Here is a 22584-nt window from a genome sequence, read left to right as displayed (position 1 = left end):
AGTCAGCCCGCACAGCACGGCAAAACGCGCCAGTGCTCCACTGGCTGCGCGGGCCCACCTCCCCCCGCCGCTTCGCCTCGTCGAGGAGCATCTCTCCGACGGGCCAAGTCAAATCCGACCGTTGGAGACAGAGCCGCACCAGTCCAGCACCGACCGACCGACGCAAGGCCCCCAACAAAAACAAAAGTTGCCAAACCCCCAGCCCATGCCCAGCTCCAACCCCACCAAGTCCCCAACACACAGCACCCAACACAGAGGGCGCGCGCACACCACGCCGCCTCCCCTCCCAGTCTCCCACCTCCGGCGGCGGCGACGAGCCAGAGAGAGAGAGGCCGGCCGGGGAGGAAGAGGAAGAAGGAGATGATGATGCCCACGGGCGGCGAGTCCAGGTCCCCCGTGCGCGCGCTGCGGCGGCTGGCCGGCTCCCTCCTCGCCGCCGCGCGCCTCCGCGGCTCCTTCAGCGCCTCCAAATGGTGAGCCCCCCCGCGCCCGCGCCCTGTTTGTTTGTTTGTTTTCTCGCGTGCGTGAAACTCACTGACGTTGCTGTTGGTTGGTTGGTTCGCAGCAAGACGGAGGCGCGGATGGCGGCGGCGCGGATGAAGCTGCTGCGGAACCGCCGCGAGGCGCAGGTGCGCAAGATGCGCGGGGACGTCGCCGCGCTGCTCCGCGACGGCCGCGAGGACACCGCCCGCATCAGGGTAACTCTTCCCTTCCCAACGCCGACGCCCCTAATAAATCCCACAGTGTCCATGTCCCATGTTCCGGCTCTCTCCGTACGCGCATCTGCATCAGACCACATCAGTTCGCCACAGGGATTGGTTGGGGTCGCCGCGGCTCCGTTTTGTTTGGGCAGCACGCGTCGGGGCTTCCGGCTGGCCTTCTCCGCAGAATCCAATCGCGCGACCGGCGGTGAATCCAGATATCGCTAGCGCATCATCCATGGCTTGCCGCTTCGGACGAAATCGGGGGACCCATTTCAGACATAGAAAACTTTGATTGACTGATGCACAAGGGATTATAACTTCCTTAAATCTAGCGTTTCCTATTTTGCTCTACATTCGAGATAAGGAAACTTCTTTATCATCAATTAATTAATGATTTAATGTCCTAGACGATTCAAGGCTTTCTATTTATACCCAACCATGTTTACTGGGTTTTGACCCCAGTTCATTCCTGTACAAATCAGGCAGGTCAGTGACGTTACACTCCAGTCATTAAATAACACATTTCCCTCTGACTACTTACCCTTTTTAACATTCTTAGTAAATTTGAATATGGTGCTATACATTTAAGAAAAGGATATGTATTGCATCAGGGTACATACATTTACGTCTCTCAAATGCTCAATTGTGTTCTTTGGTTTGTTTTGGGCTGTCTCGTGTAGGCATTGGTGCGACTCGTGGTAAAAGATATATCTGTAGGGCAGCAATATAGCAAGAAAAGGGGACAAAATTAGGGAACAATTTTCTGACATAAAGTTTCTCTGAAAAAACACTGATTAGTCAGACATAGAAGCTTTGATGCGATTGAGATTACAGAGATTACATACATTTACGTCTCTCAAATGCTCAATTGTGTTCTTTGGTTTGTTTTGTATGCGACCTGCATTAGTTAGTCGTAGAGACTGGGCTGTCTCGTGTAGGCATTGGTGCTTCACCCACCATGAGTCTCAAGACTCGTGGTAAAGATATATCTGCAGCGCAGCAATATAGCAAGAAAAGGGGACAAAATTAGGGAACAGTTTTCTGACATAAAGTTTCTCTGAAAAAACACTGATTAGTCAGACATACAAGCTTTGATGCATAGAGATTACAGAGATTTGAGATAAGGGAACTTCTTAACTATGCTTTAACTTCTTATAAACATAGCAAGATTTTTCATTTATATCCAACCATATTGTGGGTTTTAACTATAGTTAATTTCTGACAAATCAGGCTGTTGTTACATTTTTCCTCAGAAGAGAATCGGTTGTTGTTACACTTTAATCTAATCCAACATTGAATTATTCCCCCCGGCACCTTTGTAAATTAGAGAATGTGTATGTTATGTATCTAAGAAAAGGATACGCACATGTACCAAACCATGAGAAAAACGCTATCGACCATATCTCAGATCAAGTTATTTGGTGTATTTCAGGTCGAGCATGTAATTAGAGAACAAAACACTATGGCGGCAAATGAGATTATTGAACTTTTCTGCGAACTGATTGTTACACGGCTTCCCATCATTGCCAAGCAGAAGTATGTATCTTGCAACATTTCCTTGCTTTCAGAATTGTTTGTGCTGAAAACCAGGATCTAAACTTGTGCTACTGGCCATCCTTTTCTTCAGGGAATGCCCAGCAGACCTGAAAGAAGGTATCTGCAGTTTGATATTTGCAGCCCCAAGGTGCTCTGAACTCCCTGAACTCACTCGGATGCAGGACCTTTTTGAAAAGAAGTACGGTAAAGATTTCGTTGCTGCTGCAGTTGATCTGCGCCCAAATGCTGGTGTTAATAACCTTGTAAGTGTGTATTTCATTTTATTTGTGCAAAGTCATTCGTTGTCACTACTGCATGTATTTTCTGCTCACTACTGAAATCCGTGATGTCCTTCTGAAGCTGATTGAGAAACTGTCAGTCAATAAGCCGTCTGGGCAAACTAAGCTGAAAGTTCTTAAGGATATAGCAAAGGAGCATCAAATCGATTGGGACCCGAGCGAGGCTGAGCAGGATCTTCTTAAACCTGCTGAAGAGCTGATTGTATGTACTACTAACTGTAATGCGCATACTTTTATTTTACAGTCTTATAGTCTTGAACTAATAGGTCCGACTTCTGAGCAGCAAGGACCTAGTTCATTTGGTGAAGCTTCCAAAATGCCCGTCAAGACTACGATGCTATCAACAAATTTTGTGCAACCCAGTCCATCTATTTACAGGTTTCTAACTCCTTTCCCTGCATAACAATACAAATGGCGCAAACCTGTATAACATTGGTTCCTCATCCATCCATCCCTTTTTATTCTCATTTGCAGTTCTGGATACGCTGATGAGTATGATGATAATGTTGGGGGTGCCATGCAATTCAAGGATGCAGCTTCAGCTGCTCGAGCAGCTGCGGAGTCTGCTGCGCAAGCAGCATCTGCCGCTAAGGCTGCAGCCAGCCTTGCCAACCAGAACGCCCATTCATCCGAAGAAGATGATGAAGATGACGATGATGAGGACTGGAAGACCACTCTTCACGAGTCCACTCATTCTAGCAGGCGCCAATCGATGATGAGCAACTCAAGCAGAACCTCCAGGAAAGAAAATGCATCCACCTTCGACGAAATGAGGCTCCGTGGAAGCACAGGGAGGAGGTTAAGCGGGTCGAACCACATGGAAGAAAAAGACTCGGACCTGCTGCAGGATCTGGGTACTGGCAGGACGCGCAGAAGGAACAGCCGTGCTGCTAGCAAGGTGCACTCGGAGATAAAGTTTGATGATTCGGAGGTGGAGGATGGCAGCGACGCCGAGATACAGTCCTCCCTTGAGAGGCGGCCTCCACGGAAGGACCGTTACCCAGGAAACGGTCAACACGAAGAGAAGGAAGCAGAAGACGACGATGATGACTTCCCTGAGCCGCCGAAGGCGAACCCCGGCTCCCGCGTTCATCCGAACATGCCCCTGGACTTCGAGACCCTGACGGCACGCTTCGAGGCGCTGAGGTCATCCGGGGGGAAGCTCCCTTAGCTCGCGCAGTGGAATCATGATGTTGAATCCTTTGCTGCGCCTATACAATGCCAGAACTACATACTCCTAAGTTATATATAGGCTATCTGAATCCTTTGCTCGTGCGTTTGGTTTTGCAAGTGCTGGCTTGCCCCCAAACTATTACAGTATTACATCTGTGTTGCTCCCAGGTATATAGGCTATCTGAAGTTGTGAGGTGAATGAGAGCGGAAACTTTTGTGATCTTCAGTCAGTGTGCTGGACTGCACCACCTGCAACCGGCTTTATCTCTGAAGAAACGTTACATGCTTCTGCATACATAGCTTGTAAGAACCTGTCGGAGCGGGACACGAACCATTCGACTCATGTGTTGAAATACCACTAGAGCAAATTAAGAGATCAATTGTCCATGTTTTAAAGGTAATTCTTTTTTTGTTTAGATGCACAGCAGAACATGCGCACCATAGTATTTAGACTAACTACCGAGGGTACCTTGAGGACAATATGAATTCCTCTTCCATACTATATTGTCTGCTTGATTCCTTTCTGTTTGAGAGAGATGTGGTCACTCGGGAGTTTGTTGCAGTACCATTCACCTCAGATATATCACTCGTTGCATTATCTAGAACATGTCCCTTAGATGCTTGAAGACCTTCAAGTGTTAACTCCACATGTCTCATGGACGGACGGCCCTCACCTGTTATTTTTACGCACGCTATCACAAGTGCAGCTACTTCTCCCACTTCTTTGCCTCCCTCATCCATGACCTGAGGATCCAGTAACTGGGACAAGTTGCCTTCTGCAAACAAGATAACAAAATGTGCCACGAGGCCATTGCCTTGGGAAGACAAATATGCGAATGGCTTCTTTCTTGTCAACAGTTCTAAAAGCATGACACCGAAGCTGTAAACATCACTTTTTTCTGTGAGTCTCCCTGTGCAGAAATACATAGGGTCTAAATACCCTATTGTGCCCTGCACCATCGTTGTTGCACCTGATTTATCCACTGGAATATACCTTGATGCTCCAAAATCTGCTACCTTTGAGGCTAGAGTATCATCCAGAAGTATGTTAGCGGACTTAATATCTCTATGGATGATAGGTATTGATACAGTTGTGTGAAGGTAGGCTAGTGATTTAGCTGTCTCGGTTGCTATTCGCAGCCTATTTTTCCATGACAATGATCTTGGTTCAGTGATGTGCAGATGGTCGTAAAGCGTCCCATTGGATATGAACTCATAGACCAACATCGGGACTTCTGTTTCAAGGCAGCAACCATATAGTTTTACAACATTTCTGTGATTGATTTGTGATAGTATAGCAACCTCATTGATGAACTCATCAATCTCTTTTTGAACCACTTTCTTTGTTTTCTTGATGGCTACGACATGGAGGTCCGACAAAATCCCTTTGTAGACGGTACCATGTCCCCCACGACCAAGCTCACGAGCTTTGTCAAAATTATTTGTTGCTTTCTCTAGCTCTTCCAATGTTATTATCATTCTTTCTGCAATATCAGCTCTTTGAGATACCAATTGTTGCAGCAAACGACCACGATTTTGGTCGAAGAACTTCCGCTTCATCATTTGCTTTCTTCGATGTTTAAGTTTTTGTCCCAAGAAGAATGCAAGGAGAATAAAAAGGACAACTGCTGCCCCACTGCCAACTCCTATTCCAATGGATAAATCTGAAAATATACACGAGGTGTTTTACTATCGTTGGCACTTGTACATGGCTGAAACACAAACTCTTACAACAGAAAAGGGTATAATCACAAAGCTTAAGTTGCAGATTATATGGAACGTTTTCCATCTAAAGTACATTTATTCCATATGAGAGATATGGTGCAATATTATGATATACGAATATTATGTGTTGACTGCACATCATTTGTTTTTCGGAAAAAAAGGTTCGAAGGATGATAAAGTTAAACATCGATTGAATTTATTGTTGTTCATTAAGAGTAAGTTCTTAAGTAAATTTCTACACCCAAATAGTTAGTGTATATGTGGCCTTACATGAGCATATATCTTTTGATTATTAAGAATGAACTAAGAGCATCTACAGTCGGGCGCCCCAAACCGGCCTCAAACGCCCGGACGGCCCACCCGGTCACTAACCAGTCACGAAAATCTGACTCAGACGGGCGCTTCAAACGCCCGGGCTGACCGGCACTCCTCATATCCAGCCCAAATATAAGGCAGATATGGGGCGCCCGGGCACGCGCGCCATGTCGGACCAACGGCAGGGTCCCACGCGAAAACGCCTGGAAACTCGGCGGTCCGAAGCTCGTCTCCTCCGTCGGACCGATGTTGCCGCGTGGCGCCGCTCTGGCGGGCCACGTAGTGTCTAGCCTGACTATTTAAGTCGACCGGCGGCAATGAAACCCTACCATCATTTTCCTCCGCCTGTCTGCCGCCGCCGCCACTTTCCACTCCCCTGTCTGCCTGGTAGCCATGCTCCCACTCCGCCGGGTGAGAAGCCACCCATTTCTAATGCCGGAGCGCTAGCTCGAGCCCCTTGAGCAGATCTGGGCAAGGCGTGAAGCTCGGATCGCCGCGGGGCTACCTCCAGATACAGTGAATCCGGAGGAGGAGTTGGAGGAGGAGGAGGAGGACGACGACGACGACGACGAGGACGTTGAGGAGGAGGTGGATGAGCCGGAGGAGGAGGATGTGGGGGACGCTGGTGACGCGGATCTGCAGGTGGAGCAGCAGGCCATCCTCGATTCTCTTCGCTCGGAGTCGGCTGCGGAGGCCAGCCGCCGTTGCCGACAGGAGATGGAGGCCGCGGAGTAGATGCTCATCTACATGGATGAGGTCGAGTAGGAGGAGGATGAGCCAGAGCCCTCCTAGCCACCCGTCCAGCCGGCACCCAGCACCGTCGTCGTGGACATCTCCGACGATGAAGATTAGCTAGGGTTGTACATATTATGTAATACGTAGGATTTCTTTTGCATGCTTTGTATGAATCTAGGGGTTGAAATATGAGAGATTCGGATGCAGAGTGGCTAATTTGAGGCGTGCCCGTTCACTGTTTGTGGATGCGCCCGATCACGTGTGCGGGCGTTTGAGGAGTCGGATTTGAAAAGTCCAGCTGTAGATGCTCTAACAAGGTCACTGTCTGCGGATGCGCCCGATCATGTCTGCGGGCGTTTGAGGAGCCGAATTTGCAAAGTCCAGTTGTAGATGCTCTAACAAAGCAAACCGTGCCTACTTGTTTCTTTATTGCGGAAAAAAAACATACCTAATTGTCATGTCAATTGGAGTTAATCATTGTGATACTGTGTCCATGTCGTGTTGGTCTTTGAGACCAATTAAAGCCAGTTGCCGAGCCCGGTAGCTAGTTTACCGGGAGGATATATGATCGATGTGGACAGGTAAGGGCATTTTCAACGCTGACTTGTAAATTTCCTCTCACATCCATTCATAGATAGGGGAGATACGAATGCGAAATTCGGTCATCCAACGCTATCAGTGTACAATTCAATCCAGGTTTAAACAAACCGGACGATGTAAACCGGTTGATTTTCATATAAACTGAAGCATATTCATTCAATTCGGGTATTCTTCATTAAAAAAAGGCTAAACCTAAACCTATCGTACGGTGGCATTTGTCGTTCACTTCCTTTGTATTCCGCATCGACGACCACATCCTTCATCTATCGTCTTCATGAGCGGCGCCGGGGTTCAACACCCATGAAGTGAAGGTGCGGTCTCCGGCGAGGAAGAGTAGAACATGGGAGATAGACCGGTCCACTTGGGACACAATGCCCTGCAGCCTCTCATGCCCTACTCATTCTCAGAGGAGTCCGCGACCTGTCTGTCGCTGGTGGACGTGAGGTCCACGATGAAAATGGAGGGACCGACGCTCTCGTCCTCCTACCGACGTGCCCGAAAGTTCATTGGCACGCGTAGGACGTGCAGCTGGCGGCGTTCTAGTCCGCGATCAGATGCGCAGCCAGCATCGCCTCCACGTCCGCGTCCGGTTGCGCCGCTTGTGGTGCGCGAGTGGCAGCTTGAGCGCGGGAGGCCTCGTAGAGCGCCTGCTGCTCAGCGACGAAGTTGGGGTTCGCCGCTGCCATGGTAGCCACAGCTTCCTTGCTCGCGCGCTCGCCATTGATTTGGCCCTCTGCCAGTCGGTGCTGCTCGAGGAGTAACAGGTTGTACCGCTGCTCCTCCTGCACCTGCCGGAACATCGACATAGGAGCCGACGCAGGTTGTTCCTCCGCCATGGCGGAGGTGAAGTGCGCATGCACCTGCTCCATAGTGATGCCAGCATATGCGTGGGTTCCGGCGCGGTGTCTTCAAAGCCCGTCTCTATCGTGGGATCGTCGTCTTCAGAGACCTCGAGAGAGCTAGCTGGCATGCCGGGATCCGTCTGGCACGACAGCGGCAAGGGCGGCAACCTCGTGCTTCTGCTCCGTCAGCAAACTCTCCCACTCGCGGTCATGACGGATGTAGTGCACGGGAGGAGGATACAGAGTGGATGTGTTGTGAGCCAGGTGTGGCCGCCCTTAAATAACGACTTCCGGTGGGGCAAAGTGTCTGGGTGCATCAATGCGCAGGCGTCGGAGTTGGTTTCTCGGCCGACGAGCCTATTTAATGGCGGCAGATGAAGGGACGAGTATTGAACGAGTGTGGTAGATATCCATCATGTCCCGTCCAGTAAACATCCCTCCGACATTAAACATACGCGAAGACCGGGGACGCGGCGCAGGCGGCGCCCTCGGCCGGCGAGTGGCTTCAATGCTGGCGCCGGCGAGCGGTTACGTCTGTTCTGGGCCGACGTCAATGTGGAGCGGCCGCTCTAGAGCACCATGAATAAGGGCAACTGGCTTCAGACGGGAAAGCGCGCGGGTGCAGGAAGGGTTTTTGGTGGGCCTAAGTAGTCGGGAGCGGGCGCGGTAGTGGTCCGGAAGCCAGCAAAGCCCCCTCAGTTTGTCTCCGATTTGCGGAAAAAAGCACATCCGAACCGGTCGGCGGAACTATGCAGGACCGTGTCGGATGAGAAAACACTTTTGGACCGTGCGGTCCGGACGATGACGGGCAGTTTGATGGTCGGCATTTGATACCCTAGTAAATCTAGATTTTCGCTTTTCTTGCGTTGGAGATGCCCTAGTAAACAACACTAGTGGTTGGGGAGCCACCTTGTGGCGCCGCTTGAGAAGAAGGTGTGCGCACATTTGCATTTTTTTAAATACATGGATTCCTCGCCCCCGTCTAAAAAACATCTCAGAAAAAAATTCCTCAATTTCATCTAAAAAAGAAGTAAAAAGAAAAAAAATTTAACATCGTGGCCTACCCGCGAATGCCACTTTGTATAACTCTCCATTTAGAAAATAACAGAGGCCCTCACCTTCATCTAAAGAAATACATCTAAAATAATCCTCACCTTCATCTAAAAAAAATTCCAAAAGATTTCTTACCGCCGCCGACCAGCTTGCGCCACGTGGCATAGCTGGTTGGCCGCCCTTCACGAGACGCTTAATGGGTTTAATAATAATGTGTGGGTGTTATGCTTAGAACTTTGGGATAGTCGCCAAGTCAAATATGTGTGTTACCCGCCAATTTTTTTTCCAGATATGTGTGTTGTATATAAAAATATATGAGCTTGTATGTACGTTCAAATGCATGCATACGTGTACGCCCAAGAAAGAGAATCAGTAAGGACACGTTTGGTTGGTCACATTAGCCTTAGCCATGCCCGCGCGGGAAGAAAAAGACATGTTTGGTTACCCGCATTCACTATTGGGTCTGTATAGGACGAAGACTAGAGCACCTCTGGCCTGCATCCCTGGGAACGCTCAAATCAGTCGTTTTTCCTCAGCCAGGCCCGAGCGATGCAACCCTAGGCACGTGGGCGTGGGCGGTTGCACGCGTGGGTGCGGTCCCGAGATGTCGCATTGTTTCCAGACGCGTCGTCATAAATTACCCTCACATCCCCCTCCTCATCGCTCTCTCCCCTCTTCCCCACTCACACCGGTGGTGGCAACGGTGGCGACCACCTGAGCTCTACTACGAGAATCGATCGAAGACGGCGGCGACAACCACCGGAGCGACTGCAGACGTCCATCGGAGCGCATCGGCCATGACGGTAAGACCTCGTCCTCTCCATACATTCATTGCTTTCGACTCGGGCTAGATTCGACTAGAGCACGCCATTGAAGAGTTAGGGGGAATTGAACACATCGGGGGCGGGGGGGGGGGGGGGGGGGGTTCTATTAGAGCACATCAATCGATTCTGCATCTACGGCTCATAGTTTATTTTTCAATTACATCGAGGGCGGGGATTGGATTGTCTAGCCGTGGCGACCCTGGAGTCGCGGCGAGCGGCGAGGGGGCTTAGTCATCTTCTTTTCTTCCTCATCGTCTCCGTCCTCATCGTCTTTGTCAAGAACGATGGGTCTTGCACGGTTGTCTGCCGCCGACGCCCTGGCCAGCATCCGCACCTCGTCATTGTCGGACTCTGGCGACCCGAACGTACTACTGCAGTACGCCGCGGCACGCTGGTCTTGAGGTGCCTTGTACTGACTATACTTGGACCATCTTGCCTGTTGTCGACCATCGCTGGAGTCTGCATGATTCATGTCCCAATGCAGGATGTCCACTGACACCGTGCCCTTGGCTGGTCCAGAACCAATGTCTTCAGCTCGTCCGGCGTAGCCTTGTTGAGCACATCATCGGCCTCCTTATGGATGTCATCGATGCTGCTGAAGTTCGAGCACACTTCCATGGTTTGCTCGAACTTCTTGCGGTCTCCGAGTGAGAACCCAAGGAAGAAGGCCATCCATCCAATGCCCCAGGGGAAAGGGTTGGGGTTGGAGTTCATGGCGAGGGAGAGGTGGTGAAACAGAGAGGTGGAAGAGGAGAGGTGGTGAAACAAAGAGGTGGAAGAGGCGAGGTGGTGAAACAGAGGGGGTTTGAGTGCGGTGCTGGGTTAGTGGGTGAAGGAAATATGCCCTAGAGGCAATAATAAAGTTATTATTTATTTCCTCATATCATGATAAATGTTTATTATTCATGCTAGAATTGTATTAACCGGAAACATGATACATGTGTGAATATATAGACAAACATAATGTCACTAGTATGCCTCTACTTGACTAGCTCATTAATCAAAGATGGTTATGTTTCCTAACCATAGACATGTGTTGTCATTTGATTAACGGGATCACATCATTAGGAGAATGATGTGATTGACATGACCCATTCCGTTAGCCTAGCACTTGATCGTTTAGTATGTTGCTATTGCTTTCTTCATGACTTATACATGTTCGTGTAACTATGAGATTATGCAACTCCCACTTATCGGAGGAACACTTTGTGTGCTACCAAACGTCACAACGTAACTGGGTGATTATAAAGGAGCTCTACAGGTGTCTCCGAAGGTACATGTTGGGTTGGCGTATTTCAAGATTAGGATTTGTCACTCCGATTGTCGGAGAGGTATCTCTGGGCCCTCTCGGTAATGCACATCACTATAAGCCTTGCAAGCAATGTAGCTAATGAGTTACTTACAGAATGATGCATTACGTAACGAGTAAAGAGACTTGCCGGTAACGAGATTGAACTAGGTATTGGATACCGACGATCGAATCTTGGGCAAGTAACATACCGATGACAAAGGGAACAACGTATGTTGTTATGCAGTTTGACCGATAAAGATCTTCATAGAATATGTAGGAGCCAATATGAGCATCCAGGTTCCGCTATTGGTTATTGACCAAGAATAGTTCTAGGTCATGTCTACATAGTTCTCGAACCCGTAGGGTCCGCACGCTTAATGTTACGATGACAATTTTATTATGAGTTTATAATTTTTGATGTACCGAAGGTTGTTCGGAGTCCCAGATGTGATCACGAACATGACGAGGAGTCTCGAAATGGTCGAGACATAAAGATTGATATATTGGAAGCCTATATTTGGATATTGGAATGGTTCCGGGTGAAATCGGGATTTTACCGGAGCACCGGGGGGTTACCGGAACCCTCCCGGGGGTTATTGGGCCTTCATGGGCCCTAAGGGAGAAGATGAGAGGAGGCAAGAGGTGGGCTGTGCCCCTTCCCCTCCCTAGTCCGAATAGGACAAGGAGAGGGGGCGGCGCCCCCCCTTTCCTTCCCCTCTTCCTCCTCCTTCCCCCTTCTCCTTCTCCAACTAGGAAAGAAGGGAGTCCTACTCCCGGTGGGAGTAGGAATCCCCCTTGGCACGCCCTCCTTGGCCGGCCGCCCCCTCCCCCTTGGCTCCTTTATATACGGGGGCAGGGGGGCACCTCTAGACACACAAGTTGATCTTCGTGATCGTTCCTTAGCCGTGTGCGATGCCCCCCTCCACCATATTCCACCTCGGTCATATCTTGCGGTGCTTAGGCGAAGCCCTACGCCGGTAGAACATCATCATCGTCACCACGCCGTCGTGCTGACGGAACTCATCCCCGACACCCTACTGGATCGGAGTCCGGGGATCGTCATCGAGCTGAACGTGTGCTGAACTCGGAGGTGTCGTACGTTCGGTGCTTGGATCGGTCAGATTGTGAAGACGTACGACTACATCAACCGCGTTGTCCTAACGCTTCCGCTTACGGTCTACGAGGGTACGTGGACAACACTCTCCCCTCTCGTTGCTATGCATCACCATGATCTTGCGTGTGCGTAGGAATTTTTTTGAAATTACTACGTTCCCCAACAGTGATATCCGAGCCAGGTTTTATGCGTTGATGTTATATGCACGAGTAGAACACAAGTGAGTTGTGGGCGATACAAGTCATACTTCTTACCAGCATGTCATACTTTGGTTCGGCGGTATTGTTGGATGAAGCGGCCCGGACCAACATTACGCGTACGCTTACGCGAGACTGGTTTTACCGCCGTGCTTTGCACACAGGTGACTAGCGGGTGTCTGTTTCTCCAACTTTAGTTGAACCGAGTGTGGCTACGCCCGGTCCTTGTGAAGGTTAAAACAACACTAACTTGACGAACTATCGTTGTGGTTTTGATGCGTATGTAAGAACGGTTCTTGCTCAGCCCGTAGCAGCCACGTAAAATTTGCAACAACAAAGTAGAGGACGTCTAACTTGTTTTTGCAGGGCATGTTGTGATGTGGTATGGTCAAGACGTGATGCTATATTTTATTGTATGAGATGATCATGTTTTGTAACCGAAGTTATCGGCAACTGGCAGGAGCCATATGGTTGTCGCTTTATTGTATGAAATGCAAACGCCCTGCAATTGCTTTACTATATCACTAAGCGGTAGCGATAGTCGTAGAAGCAATAGATGGCGTAACGACAACGATGCTACGATGGAGATCAAGGTGTCGCACCGGTGACGATGGTGATCACGACGGTGCTTCGGAGATGGAGATCACAAGCACGAGATGATGATGGCCATATCATATCACTTATATTGATTGCATGTGATGTTTATCCTTTATGCATCTTATCTTGCTTTGATTGACGGTAGCATTTTAAGATGATCTCTCACTAAAAATTATCAAGAAGTGTTTTCCCTGAGTATGCACCATTGCGAAAGTTCTTCGTGCTGAGACACCACGTGATGATCGGGTGTGATAGGCTCTACGTTCAAATACAACGGGTGCAAAACAGTTGCACACGCGGAATACTCAGGTTAAACTTGACGAGCCTAGCATATAACAGATATGGCCTTGGAACACGGAGACCGAAAGGTCGAACATGAATCATATAGTAGATATGATCAACATAATGATGTTCACCATTGAAACTACTCCATCTCACATGATGATCGGACATGGTTTAGTTGATATGGATCAGGTGATCACTTGGATGACTAGAGAGATGTCTGTCTACGTGGGAGTTCTTAAGTAATATGATTAATTGAACTTAAATTTATCATGAACTTAGTACCTGATAGTATTTTGCTTGTCTATGTTTGTTGTAGATAGATGGCTCGTGTTGTTGTTCCGTTGAATTTTAATGCGTTCCTTGAGAAAGCTAAGTTGAAAGATGATGGTAGCAATTACACGAACTGGGTCCCTAACCTGAGGATTATCCTCATTGCTGCACAGAAGAATTACGTCCTGGAAGCACCGCTGGGTGCCAGGCCTGCTGCTGATGCAACTGACGATGTTAAGAACGTCTGGCAGAGCAAAGATGATGACTATTCGATAGTTCAGTGTGCCATGCTTTACGGCTTGGAACCGGGTCTTCAATGACGTTTTGAACGTCATGGAGCATATGAGATGTTCCAGGAGTTGAAGTTAATATTTCAAGCAAATGCCCGGATTGAGAGATATGAAGTCTCCAATAAGTTCTATAGCTGCAAGACGGAGGAGAATAGTTCTGTCAGTGAACACATACTCAAAATGTCTGGGTATAATAATCACTTGATTCAACTGGGAGTTAATCTTCCTGATGATAGTGTCATTGACAGAATTCTTCAATCACTGCCACCAAGCTACAAGAGCTTCGTGATGAACTATAATATGCAAGGGATGGACAAGACTATTCCCCAGCTCTTCGCAATGCTAAAAGCCGCGGAGGTAGAAATCAAGAAAGAGCATCAAGTGTTGATGGTAAACAAGACCACCAGTTTCAAGAAAAAGGGCAAAGGGAAGAAGAAGGGGAACTTCAAGAAGAAAATCAAACAAGTTGCTGCTCAAGAGAAGAAACCCAAGTCTGGACCTAAGCCTGAGACTGAGTGCTTCTACTGCAAGCAGACTGGACACTGGAAGCGGAACTGCCCCACGTATTTGGTGGATAAGAAGGATGGCAAAGTGAACAAAGGTATATGTGATATACATGTTATTGATGTGTACCTTCCTAATACTCGCAGTAGTACCTGGGTATTTGATACTGGTTCTGTTGCTAATATTTGCAACTCGAAACAGGGACTACGGATTAAGCGAAGATTGGCTAAGGACGAGGTGATGATGCGCGTGGGAAATGGTTCCAAAGTCGATGTGATCGCGGTCGGCACACTACCTCTACATCTACCATCGGGATTAGAGTGGTCTATTTTTATTGAATCTCGATAGTAGTGATACACATATTCATAGTGTTGAAACCAAAAGATGCAGAGTTGATAATGATAGTGCAACTTATTTGTGGCACTACCGTTTAGGTCATATCAGTATAAAGCGCATGAAGAAACTCCATACTGATGGACTTTTGGAATCACTTAATTATGAATCACTTGGTACTTGTGAACCGTGCCTCATGGGCAAGATGACCAAAACGCCGTTCTCCGGAACTATGGAGCGAGCAACTGATTTGTTGGAAATCATACATACTGTTGTTTGTGGTCCAATGAATATTGAGGCTCGCGGCGGGTATCGTTATTTTCTCACCTTCACAGATGATTTGAGCAGATATGGGTATATCTACTTAATGAAACACAAGTCTGAAACATTTGAAAGGTTCAAAGAATTTCAGAGTGAAGTGGAAAATTATCGTAACAAGAAAATAAAATTTCTACGATCTGATCGTGGAGGAGAATATTTGAGTTACGAGTTTGGTTTACATCTGAAACAATGCGGAATAGTTTCGCAATTCACGCCACCCGGAACACCACAACGAAATGGTGTGTCCGAACGTCGTAATCGTACTTTACTAGATATGGTGCGATCTATGATGTCTCTTACTAATTTACCGCTATCGTTTTGGGGTTATGCTTTAGAGACGGCCGCATTCACATTAAATACGGCACCATCAAAATCCGTTGAGACGACACCTCATGAACTGTGGTTTGGCAAGAAACCAAAGTTGTCGTTTCTTAAAGTTTGGGGCTGCGATGCTTATGTGAAGAAACTTCAACCAGATAAGCTCGAACCCAAATCGGAGAAATGTGTCTTCATAGGATACCCAAAAGAGACTGTTGGATATACCTTCTATCACAGATCCGAGGGCAAGATTTTCGTTGCTAAATTCGGATCCTTTCTAGAGAAGGAGTTCCTCTCGAAAGAAATGAGTGGGGGGAAAGTAGAACTTGATGAGGTAACTGTACCTGCTCCCTTATTGGAAAGTAGTCCATCACAAGAACCGGTTCCTGTGACAACTACACCAATTAGTGAGGAAGCTAATGATATTGATCATGAAACTTCAGATCAAGTTTCTACTGAACCTCGTAGGTCTAGCAGAGTAAGATCCGCACCAGAGTGGTACGGTAATCCTATTCTAGAAGTCATGTTACTATACCATGGCGAACCTACGAACTATGAGGAAGCGATGATGAGCCCAGATTCCGCAAAATGGCTAGAAGCCATGAAATCTGAGATGGGATCCATGTATGAGAACAAAGTATGGACTTTGGTTGACTTGCCCGATGATCGGCAAGCCATTGAGAATAAATGGATCTTTAAGAAGAAGACTAACGCTGATGGTAATATAACTGTCTATAAAGCTCGACTTGTTGCAAAAGGTTTTCGACAAGTTCAAGGGGTTGACTACGATGAGACTTTCTCACCCGTAGCGATGCTTAAGTCTGTCCGAATCATGTTAGCAATTGCTGCATTTTATGATTATGAAATTTGGCAAATGGATGTCAAAACTGCATTCTTGAATGGATTTCTGGAAGAAGAGTTGTATATGATACAACCAGAAGGTTTTGTCGATCCAAAATGTGCTAACAAAGTGTGCAAGCTCCAGCGATCCATTTATGGACTGGTGCAAGCATCTCGGAGTTGGAATAAACGCTTTGATAGTGTGATCAAAGCATATGGTTTTATATAGACTTTTTGGAGAAGCCTGTATTTACAAGAAAGTGAGTGGGAGCTCTGTAGCATTTCTGATATTATATGTAGATGACATATTATTAATTGGAAATGATATAGAATTTCTGGATAGCATAAAGGGATACTTGAATAAAAGTTTTTCAATGAAAGACCTCGGTGAAGCTGCTTACATATTGGGCATTAAGATCTATAGAGATAGATCAAGACGCTTAATTGGACTTTCACAAAGCACATACCTTGATAAAGTTTTGAAAAAGTTCAAAATGGATCAGGCGAAGAAAGGGTTCTTGCCTGTATTACAAGGTGTGAAGTTGAGTCAGACTCAATGCCCAACCACTGCAGAAGATAGAGAGAAAATGAAAGATGTTCCCTATGCTTCAGCCATAGGCTCTATCATGCATGCAATGCTGTGTACCAGACCTGACGTATGCTTAGCAATAAGCTTGGCAGGAAGGTACCAAAGTAATCTAGGAGTGAATCACTGGACAGCGGTCAAGAACATCCTGAAATACCTGAAAAGGACTAAGGATATGTTTCTCGTATATGGAGGTGACAAACAGCTAGTCGTAAATGGTTATGTCGATGCAAGCTTTGACACTGATCCGGACGATTCTAAATCGCAAACCGGATACGTGTTTTTATTAAACGGTGGAGCTGTAAGTTGGTGCAGTTCTAAACAAAGCGTCGTGGCGGGATCTACATGTGAAGCGGAGTACATAGCTGCTTCGGAAGCAGCAAATGAAGAAGTCTGGATGAAGGAGTTCATTTCCGATCTAGGTGTTATACCTAGTGCATCGGGACCAATGAAGATCATCTGTGACAATACTGGTGCAATTGCCTTGGCAAAGGAATCCAGATTTCACAAAAAGACCAAGCACATCAAGAGACGCTTCAATTCCATCTGGGACCAAGTCCAGGTGGGAGACATAGAGATTTGCAAGATACATACGGATCTGAATGTTGCAGACCCGTTGACTAAGCCTCTTCCACGAGCAAAACATGATCAGCACCAAGACTTCATGGGTGTTAGAATCATTACTTTGTAATCTAGATTATTGACTCTAGTGCAAGTGGGAGACTGAAGAAAATATGCCCTAGAGGCAATAATAAAGTTATTATTTATTTCCTCATATCATGATAAATGTTTACTATTCATGCTAGAATTGTATTAACCAGAAACATGATACATGTGTGAATATATAGACAAACATAATGTCACTAGTATGCCTCTACTTGACTAGCTCATTAATCAAAGATGGTTATGTTTCCTAACCATAGACATGTGTTGTCATTTGATTAACGGGATCACATCATTAGGATAATGATGTGATTGACATGACCCATTCCGTTAGCCTAGCACTTGATCGTTTAGTATGTTGCTATTGCTTTCTTCATGACTTATACATGTTCCTGTAACTATGATATTATGCAACTCCCGTTTACCGGAGGAACACTTTGTGTGCTACCAAACATCACAACGTAACTGGGTAATTATAAAGGAGCTCTACAGGTGTCTCCGAAGGTACATGTTGGGTTGGCGTATTTCGAGATTAGGATTTGTCACTCCGATTGTCGGAGAGGTATCTCTGGGCCCTCTCGGTAATGCACATCACTATAAGCCTTGCAAGCAATGTAGCTAATGAGTTAGTTACGGAATGAGGCATTATGTAACGAGTAAAGAGACTTGCCGGTAACGAGATTGAACTAGGTATTGGATACCGACGATTGAATCTCGGGCAAGTAACATACCGATGACAAAGGGAACAACGTATGTTGTTATGCGGTTTGACCGATAAAGATCTTCGTAGAATATGTAGGAGCCAATATGAGCATCCAGGTTCCGCTATTGGTTATTGACCGAGAATAGTTCTAGGTCATGTCTACATAGTTCTCGAACCCGTAGGGTCCGCACGCTTAACGTTACGATGACAGTTTTATTATGAGTTTATAAGTTTTGATGTACCAAAGGTTGTTCGGAGTCCCGGATGTGATCACGGACATGACGAGGAGTCTCAAAATGGTCGAGACATAAAGATTGATATATTGAAAGCCTATATTTGGATATTGGAATGGTTCCGGATGAAATCGGGATTTTACCGGAGCACCGGGGGGGTTACCGGAACCCTCCCGGGGGTTATTGGGCCTTCATGGGCCCTAAGGGAGAAGAGGAGAGGAGGCAAGAGGTGGGCTGCGCCCCCGCCCCTCCCTAGTCCGAATAGGACAAGGAGAGGGGGGCGGCGCCCCCCTTTCCTTCCCCTCTTCCTCCTCCTTCCCCCTTCTCCTTCTCCAACTAGGAAAGAAGGGAGTCCTACTCCCGGTGGGAGTAGGACTCCCCCTTGGCGCGCCCTCCTTGGCCGGCCGCCCCCTCCCCCTTGGCTCCTTTATATACGGGGGCAGGGGGGCACCTCTAGACACACAAGTTGATCTTCGTGATCGTTCCTTAGCCGTGTGCGGTGCCCCCCTCCACCATATTCCACCTCGGTCATATCGTTGCGGTGCTTAGGCGAAGCCCTGCGTCGGTAGAACATCATCATCGTCACCACGCCGTCGTGCTGACGGAACTCATCCCCGACACCCTGCTGGATCGGAGTCCGGGGATCGTCATCGAGCTGAACGTGTGCTGAACTCGGAGGTGTCGTACGTTTGGTGCTTGGATCGGTCGGTCGTGAAGACGTACGACTACATCAACCGCGTTGTCATAACGCTTCTGCTTACGGTCTACGAGGGTACGTGGACAACACTCTCCCCTTTCGTTGCTATGCATCACCATGATCTTGCATGTGCGTAGGAAATTTTTTGAAATTACTATGTTCCCCAACAGTGGGGTAGGTTAATAACTTAATACGGGAGAGCTAGGCCGATATGAATGAATGCTGACCATTGAACTGCATGTTGTTTATAATGCAGATGGACAAGGGCAAGGATGTCATGCCACCATTGGAGAAGGGCAAGGAGGTTGTGCCTCCATTGGACGAAGTGCAAGTGCTGGATCACCCAAGCCCCAAGCGGAGGAACTATGGCCACTTCCATCAGGAGTCAGGACCAAACCACTTCTCCAAGGTTATCCTTACACCTAAGTTGGTCAGTCTGCCATTGCCTCTGGACTTCACAAAGCACTTTCCCGCCATCCCTACAGAGTTCAAGCTGAAGACGAACACCGGCTGCGCATGGAGGGTGACGGTGAGGGTAATCGATGGCAGGGTCTCCCTTGATCAGGGTTGGGCCACCTTCCCCGCCGTTGATCGGGTACATGCTGACGTTCAAGCTGCTGTCCCCCGACACCATGAAGGTGATCTTCTTCAACGACGAGGGCGTGGAGGTGATCACCAAGTGCAAGGAGCACGTCAATGCCTTTGCCTAGACCGCCTGAGCTCCTGTGGTCCAGTCCTTCGTTGTTCTTGCTTTAAGACCTCGGTTTCGTTTAGAACTCATCGTACTATGTTGGTTTAAAACTTGTTACGCGTTGTTAAGACTTATATTTGTGCGTGGTTAAGACTTATGTTTCGTTTAGAACTTATCGTACTAGGCAACCAATCAACATGCAGATGTTGGTTTTAGCCTATATATGCTCAGCTAGACCCAACTGAGACAAGTATGCAAAGTGGCAAAAAACGGTGCAAGTAACCAAACGCGCCCTAACTAGCTACACACACACGATCGGAACAAGCCTGCTGCAGATGTATACTCACCTTTGGTTGATTTGGCGCAACCACCGGGTATGGTGTGGTTGCCGTGGGTTCCTGGCGGGCACCGGCAGTCGAACGTCCCTGGCAGGTTCGTGCACTCGCCGAAGCACCCGTATTGCTCTGCCTGCTCGCACTCGTCTACATCTGGAGACAAAGTATGTAAATGATTAAGTTGAAGATGATCGGCACGAACTTGGTTACATCGCAACTTGACCAGATAATGGAAGTTAATTAAGGATATATATATAGCTATGGAAGCGAAGCGAACCTTTGCAGCCGTCTGTGACGTAGGGATTGCCGTCGTGGCCAAACCAGCACTGGCAGATGTATCCATCTTCATCTCCAAGATTAACACAGACGGTGTGCTTGCTCTTGCAGAGGTTGTGGGTTACTTCCCCGGAACAGCCACCATTGCCGGTGAGCGAGAAATTAGCTACCGCTAGCCCTTGCTTGACCGTCCACTGTAAAACCATGGGAACCTCAAGCTCAGCTACCGACTGGCCCGTCCTCAGCTGGTGGGCTACCGCGGCCTGATCGAACCACCCCTCCTCCGCCACTAAAACGTACGTGGGCAGCGCCGCCATGTCCTGGGAGTGGTTCTTCCCGTTGAGCCATCTGAACTGCAGTTCCCCGGGGGCGACCGGGTTGTAGATGGGCGCCCGGCAGCACCCGCTGCCGGAGCAAGGCACGTCGAGGAATATTCTTGGCCCGGCGGCCCCGGTAAGCCTGCAGAAAGAGGCGCAGCCACTGACGACGTTGCCGGTGCCGTCGAGCAGCTCCGCGAGCGCGTTGCACCCCGTGAGGATGAGTTCGTTGCCGCGCGACAGCTTGTAGGGCGACGCCACGGCCACGGCCACGCCGCTGTTGGCACCCGTGAAACTAGCGCCGAAGGCCGTGTTCCGCCGGTCCTGCGAGGAGGTGGTTTTTATGATGGCGCGGGTGGCGGCGCGGACCACGCGCACCGTGCTGCTCCAGAGGGTGATTTCGGTGACCTGGAGTGTGCCGTCGTAGCCGAGAAGCAGCCGCGGTGGGTGGCTTATTCGGTCGCAGGTGAGGTTGAACCCCGCCGAGTGGTAGCACCTCGCCGGGCCCATGCCGAACGGGTACGGCACGTTGATGTTGCCGCAGGTAGTGTCACAGCCCGGCATCCCCACCGTCTCCGACGGCGCCGCCGCTCCGCCGCAAAACGGCCGCGACAACGTCGACATCAGCGCTATTACTACGACCGGCAGGGAAATGGTTGCTCGCGCCATTGATCGATCGAGACTAGGTAGCTGCTATCAGTCTCCTCATCTAGATACTGAAGTATAGGCTAGTGTATATGTAGTGCACACTAATTACCATAAAAGTAGTTTACGAGGCGACGGGTCCGGTTAGCAATCTCATACCTTAAAATTGATATATACAATCATACAGTACTACTTATCATAAATTATTTGTGCCGCCTGCAGCTCCATCTTTCTGGTCAACACGTAAACCGGCCGGCTCATATATTTATTATCAAAATTGCTATTCATACGCACTACCTCTACGAAAAACTTACCAACTGTGACGGAAGCAATGACCGGCAGCCATATTAACATTTTCTTGCTTGCTAGCACCAGGTTCGGATGCATTTTTTTTTAAGTCAAGTGCACCACAAGTCTCTCTACCCTATTTCGAGTTGTCATATAGGCCTTGAACTTTGAAATTCGGCATATAGATCCTTGAAATGTAACAAGTGTTGCGGTTTCAGTTGTAATTTTTGCAAATGAACCCATGGGTGCATATAGCCTATGCAAAAAAAAAACTAGAAAAAGAAGGTCGAAGCTTTCCAACCTTTGCATCCACGAATGGACACAATCAATACATTATTGAGATTGATGCATGACAACAAGATCAAAGTCATCAATAACATAGTACGATGAATACACAACAATGGTACGAACCATGACAAGATCTAAGCTTCTCTGAGAAAGTCGTCGTTCTTCAGCAACAATGCCTTTAGGAAGGGACAAAACACTCGCGCTATTGTCGCTAGTTCTGACACGAGACAAAAATAACAAGAATTTTCATCCTAGCTGATGGGTCCAAACAATCAAGGGGAAAATAACGGCACGAAGATAACACCTTCCACGGGGTAACGATGGAAGTGTGTCGTTGCTGGGTCCAAAGTTGTTGTTGCCTACAACAAGATAACACATTTCAAAGTTGTGCCATCCAGTACTCCATGCAATCGTTGCATCATCATTCAGCGATACCCGATGAGCATGCCACCACCGTAATTCCTCGCGGACATGCACCAACCTTGCCCAGATCAACAATCGGGCTCGATGTAGTCCTCCAAAATACGAGATGAGTCTTTACTCATCAACAAAGGGTAAGGAGCGACATCGAGCCGCTCGCTACATCGTTGCACGAAGCCTAGCATGTCGAATAGAGCCACCATGCTGGCCGCCTCCAGTGGAGGAGTGCCCCGCCGCCACCGGCAGCGACCAAGGAAGGTAGTGACACAAGCGGTG

At 48.1% G+C, this 22584-nt stretch overlaps 2 protein-coding genes across 2 annotated transcripts; one reads left to right on the top strand and one right to left on the bottom strand.

The window, feature by feature from the left end:
* The first annotated feature begins 211 nt into the window (after window positions 1–211).
* LOC123112985 (uncharacterized) lies at window positions 212–3883 on the top strand. Its single transcript, XM_044534085.1, has 7 exons — window positions 212–473; window positions 566–698; window positions 2137–2240; window positions 2332–2503; window positions 2601–2741; window positions 2823–2917; window positions 3014–3883. The coding sequence occupies exons 1-7, from the start codon at window positions 361–363 to the stop codon at window positions 3708–3710; spliced, it is 1455 nt and encodes a 484-aa protein (XP_044390020.1). The 5' UTR covers window positions 212–360; the 3' UTR covers window positions 3711–3883.
* A 285-nt stretch (window positions 3884–4168) lies between these two features.
* LOC123114968 (wall-associated receptor kinase 3-like) lies at window positions 4169–21291 on the bottom strand. The gene is made up of 3 exons (XM_044536308.1): window positions 20352–21291; window positions 20087–20227; window positions 4169–5376 (listed from the first exon to the last, which is right to left on the bottom strand). The coding sequence occupies exons 1-3, from the start codon at window positions 21289–21291 to the stop codon at window positions 4169–4171; spliced, it is 2289 nt and encodes a 762-aa protein (XP_044392243.1).
* Window positions 21292–22584: the final 1293 nt, after the last annotated feature.

The sequence above is a fragment of the Triticum aestivum genome, chromosome 5B (assembly GCF_018294505.1).
Source record: "Triticum aestivum cultivar Chinese Spring chromosome 5B, IWGSC CS RefSeq v2.1, whole genome shotgun sequence".
Lineage (NCBI taxonomy): Eukaryota > Viridiplantae > Streptophyta > Magnoliopsida > Poales > Poaceae > Triticum > Triticum aestivum.
This window is presented reverse-complemented; position numbering and strand designations above follow the sequence as displayed.

What these genes read in the sequence shown, in the direction of transcription:
- LOC123112985 (XM_044534085.1), top strand. Translation starts at nt 361, where the DNA reads ATGATGATGCCCACGGGCGGCGAGTCCAGGTCCCCCGTGCGCGCGCTG. An exon ending in AGGACACCGCCCGCATCAGG is followed by an intron (nt 699 to 2,136) that starts GTAACTCTTCCC and finishes GGTGTATTTCAG; the next exon opens with GTCGAGCATGTAATTAGAGA. An exon ending in CCCAGTCCATCTATTTACAG is followed by an intron (nt 2,918 to 3,013) that starts GTTTCTAACTCC and finishes TCTCATTTGCAG; the next exon opens with TTCTGGATACGCTGATGAGT.
- LOC123114968 (XM_044536308.1), bottom strand. Translation starts at nt 21,291, where the DNA reads ATGTCGACGTTGTCGCGGCCGTTTTGCGGCGGAGCGGCGGCGCCGTCG. An exon ending in CGTCACAGACGGCTGCAAAG is followed by an intron (nt 20,228 to 20,351) that starts GTTCGCTTCGCT and finishes CTTTGTCTCCAG; the next exon opens with ATGTAGACGAGTGCGAGCAG. An exon ending in TTGCGCCAAATCAACCAAAG is followed by an intron (nt 5,377 to 20,086) that starts GTGAGTATACAT and finishes GTATATTTTCAG; the next exon opens with ATTTATCCATTGGAATAGGA.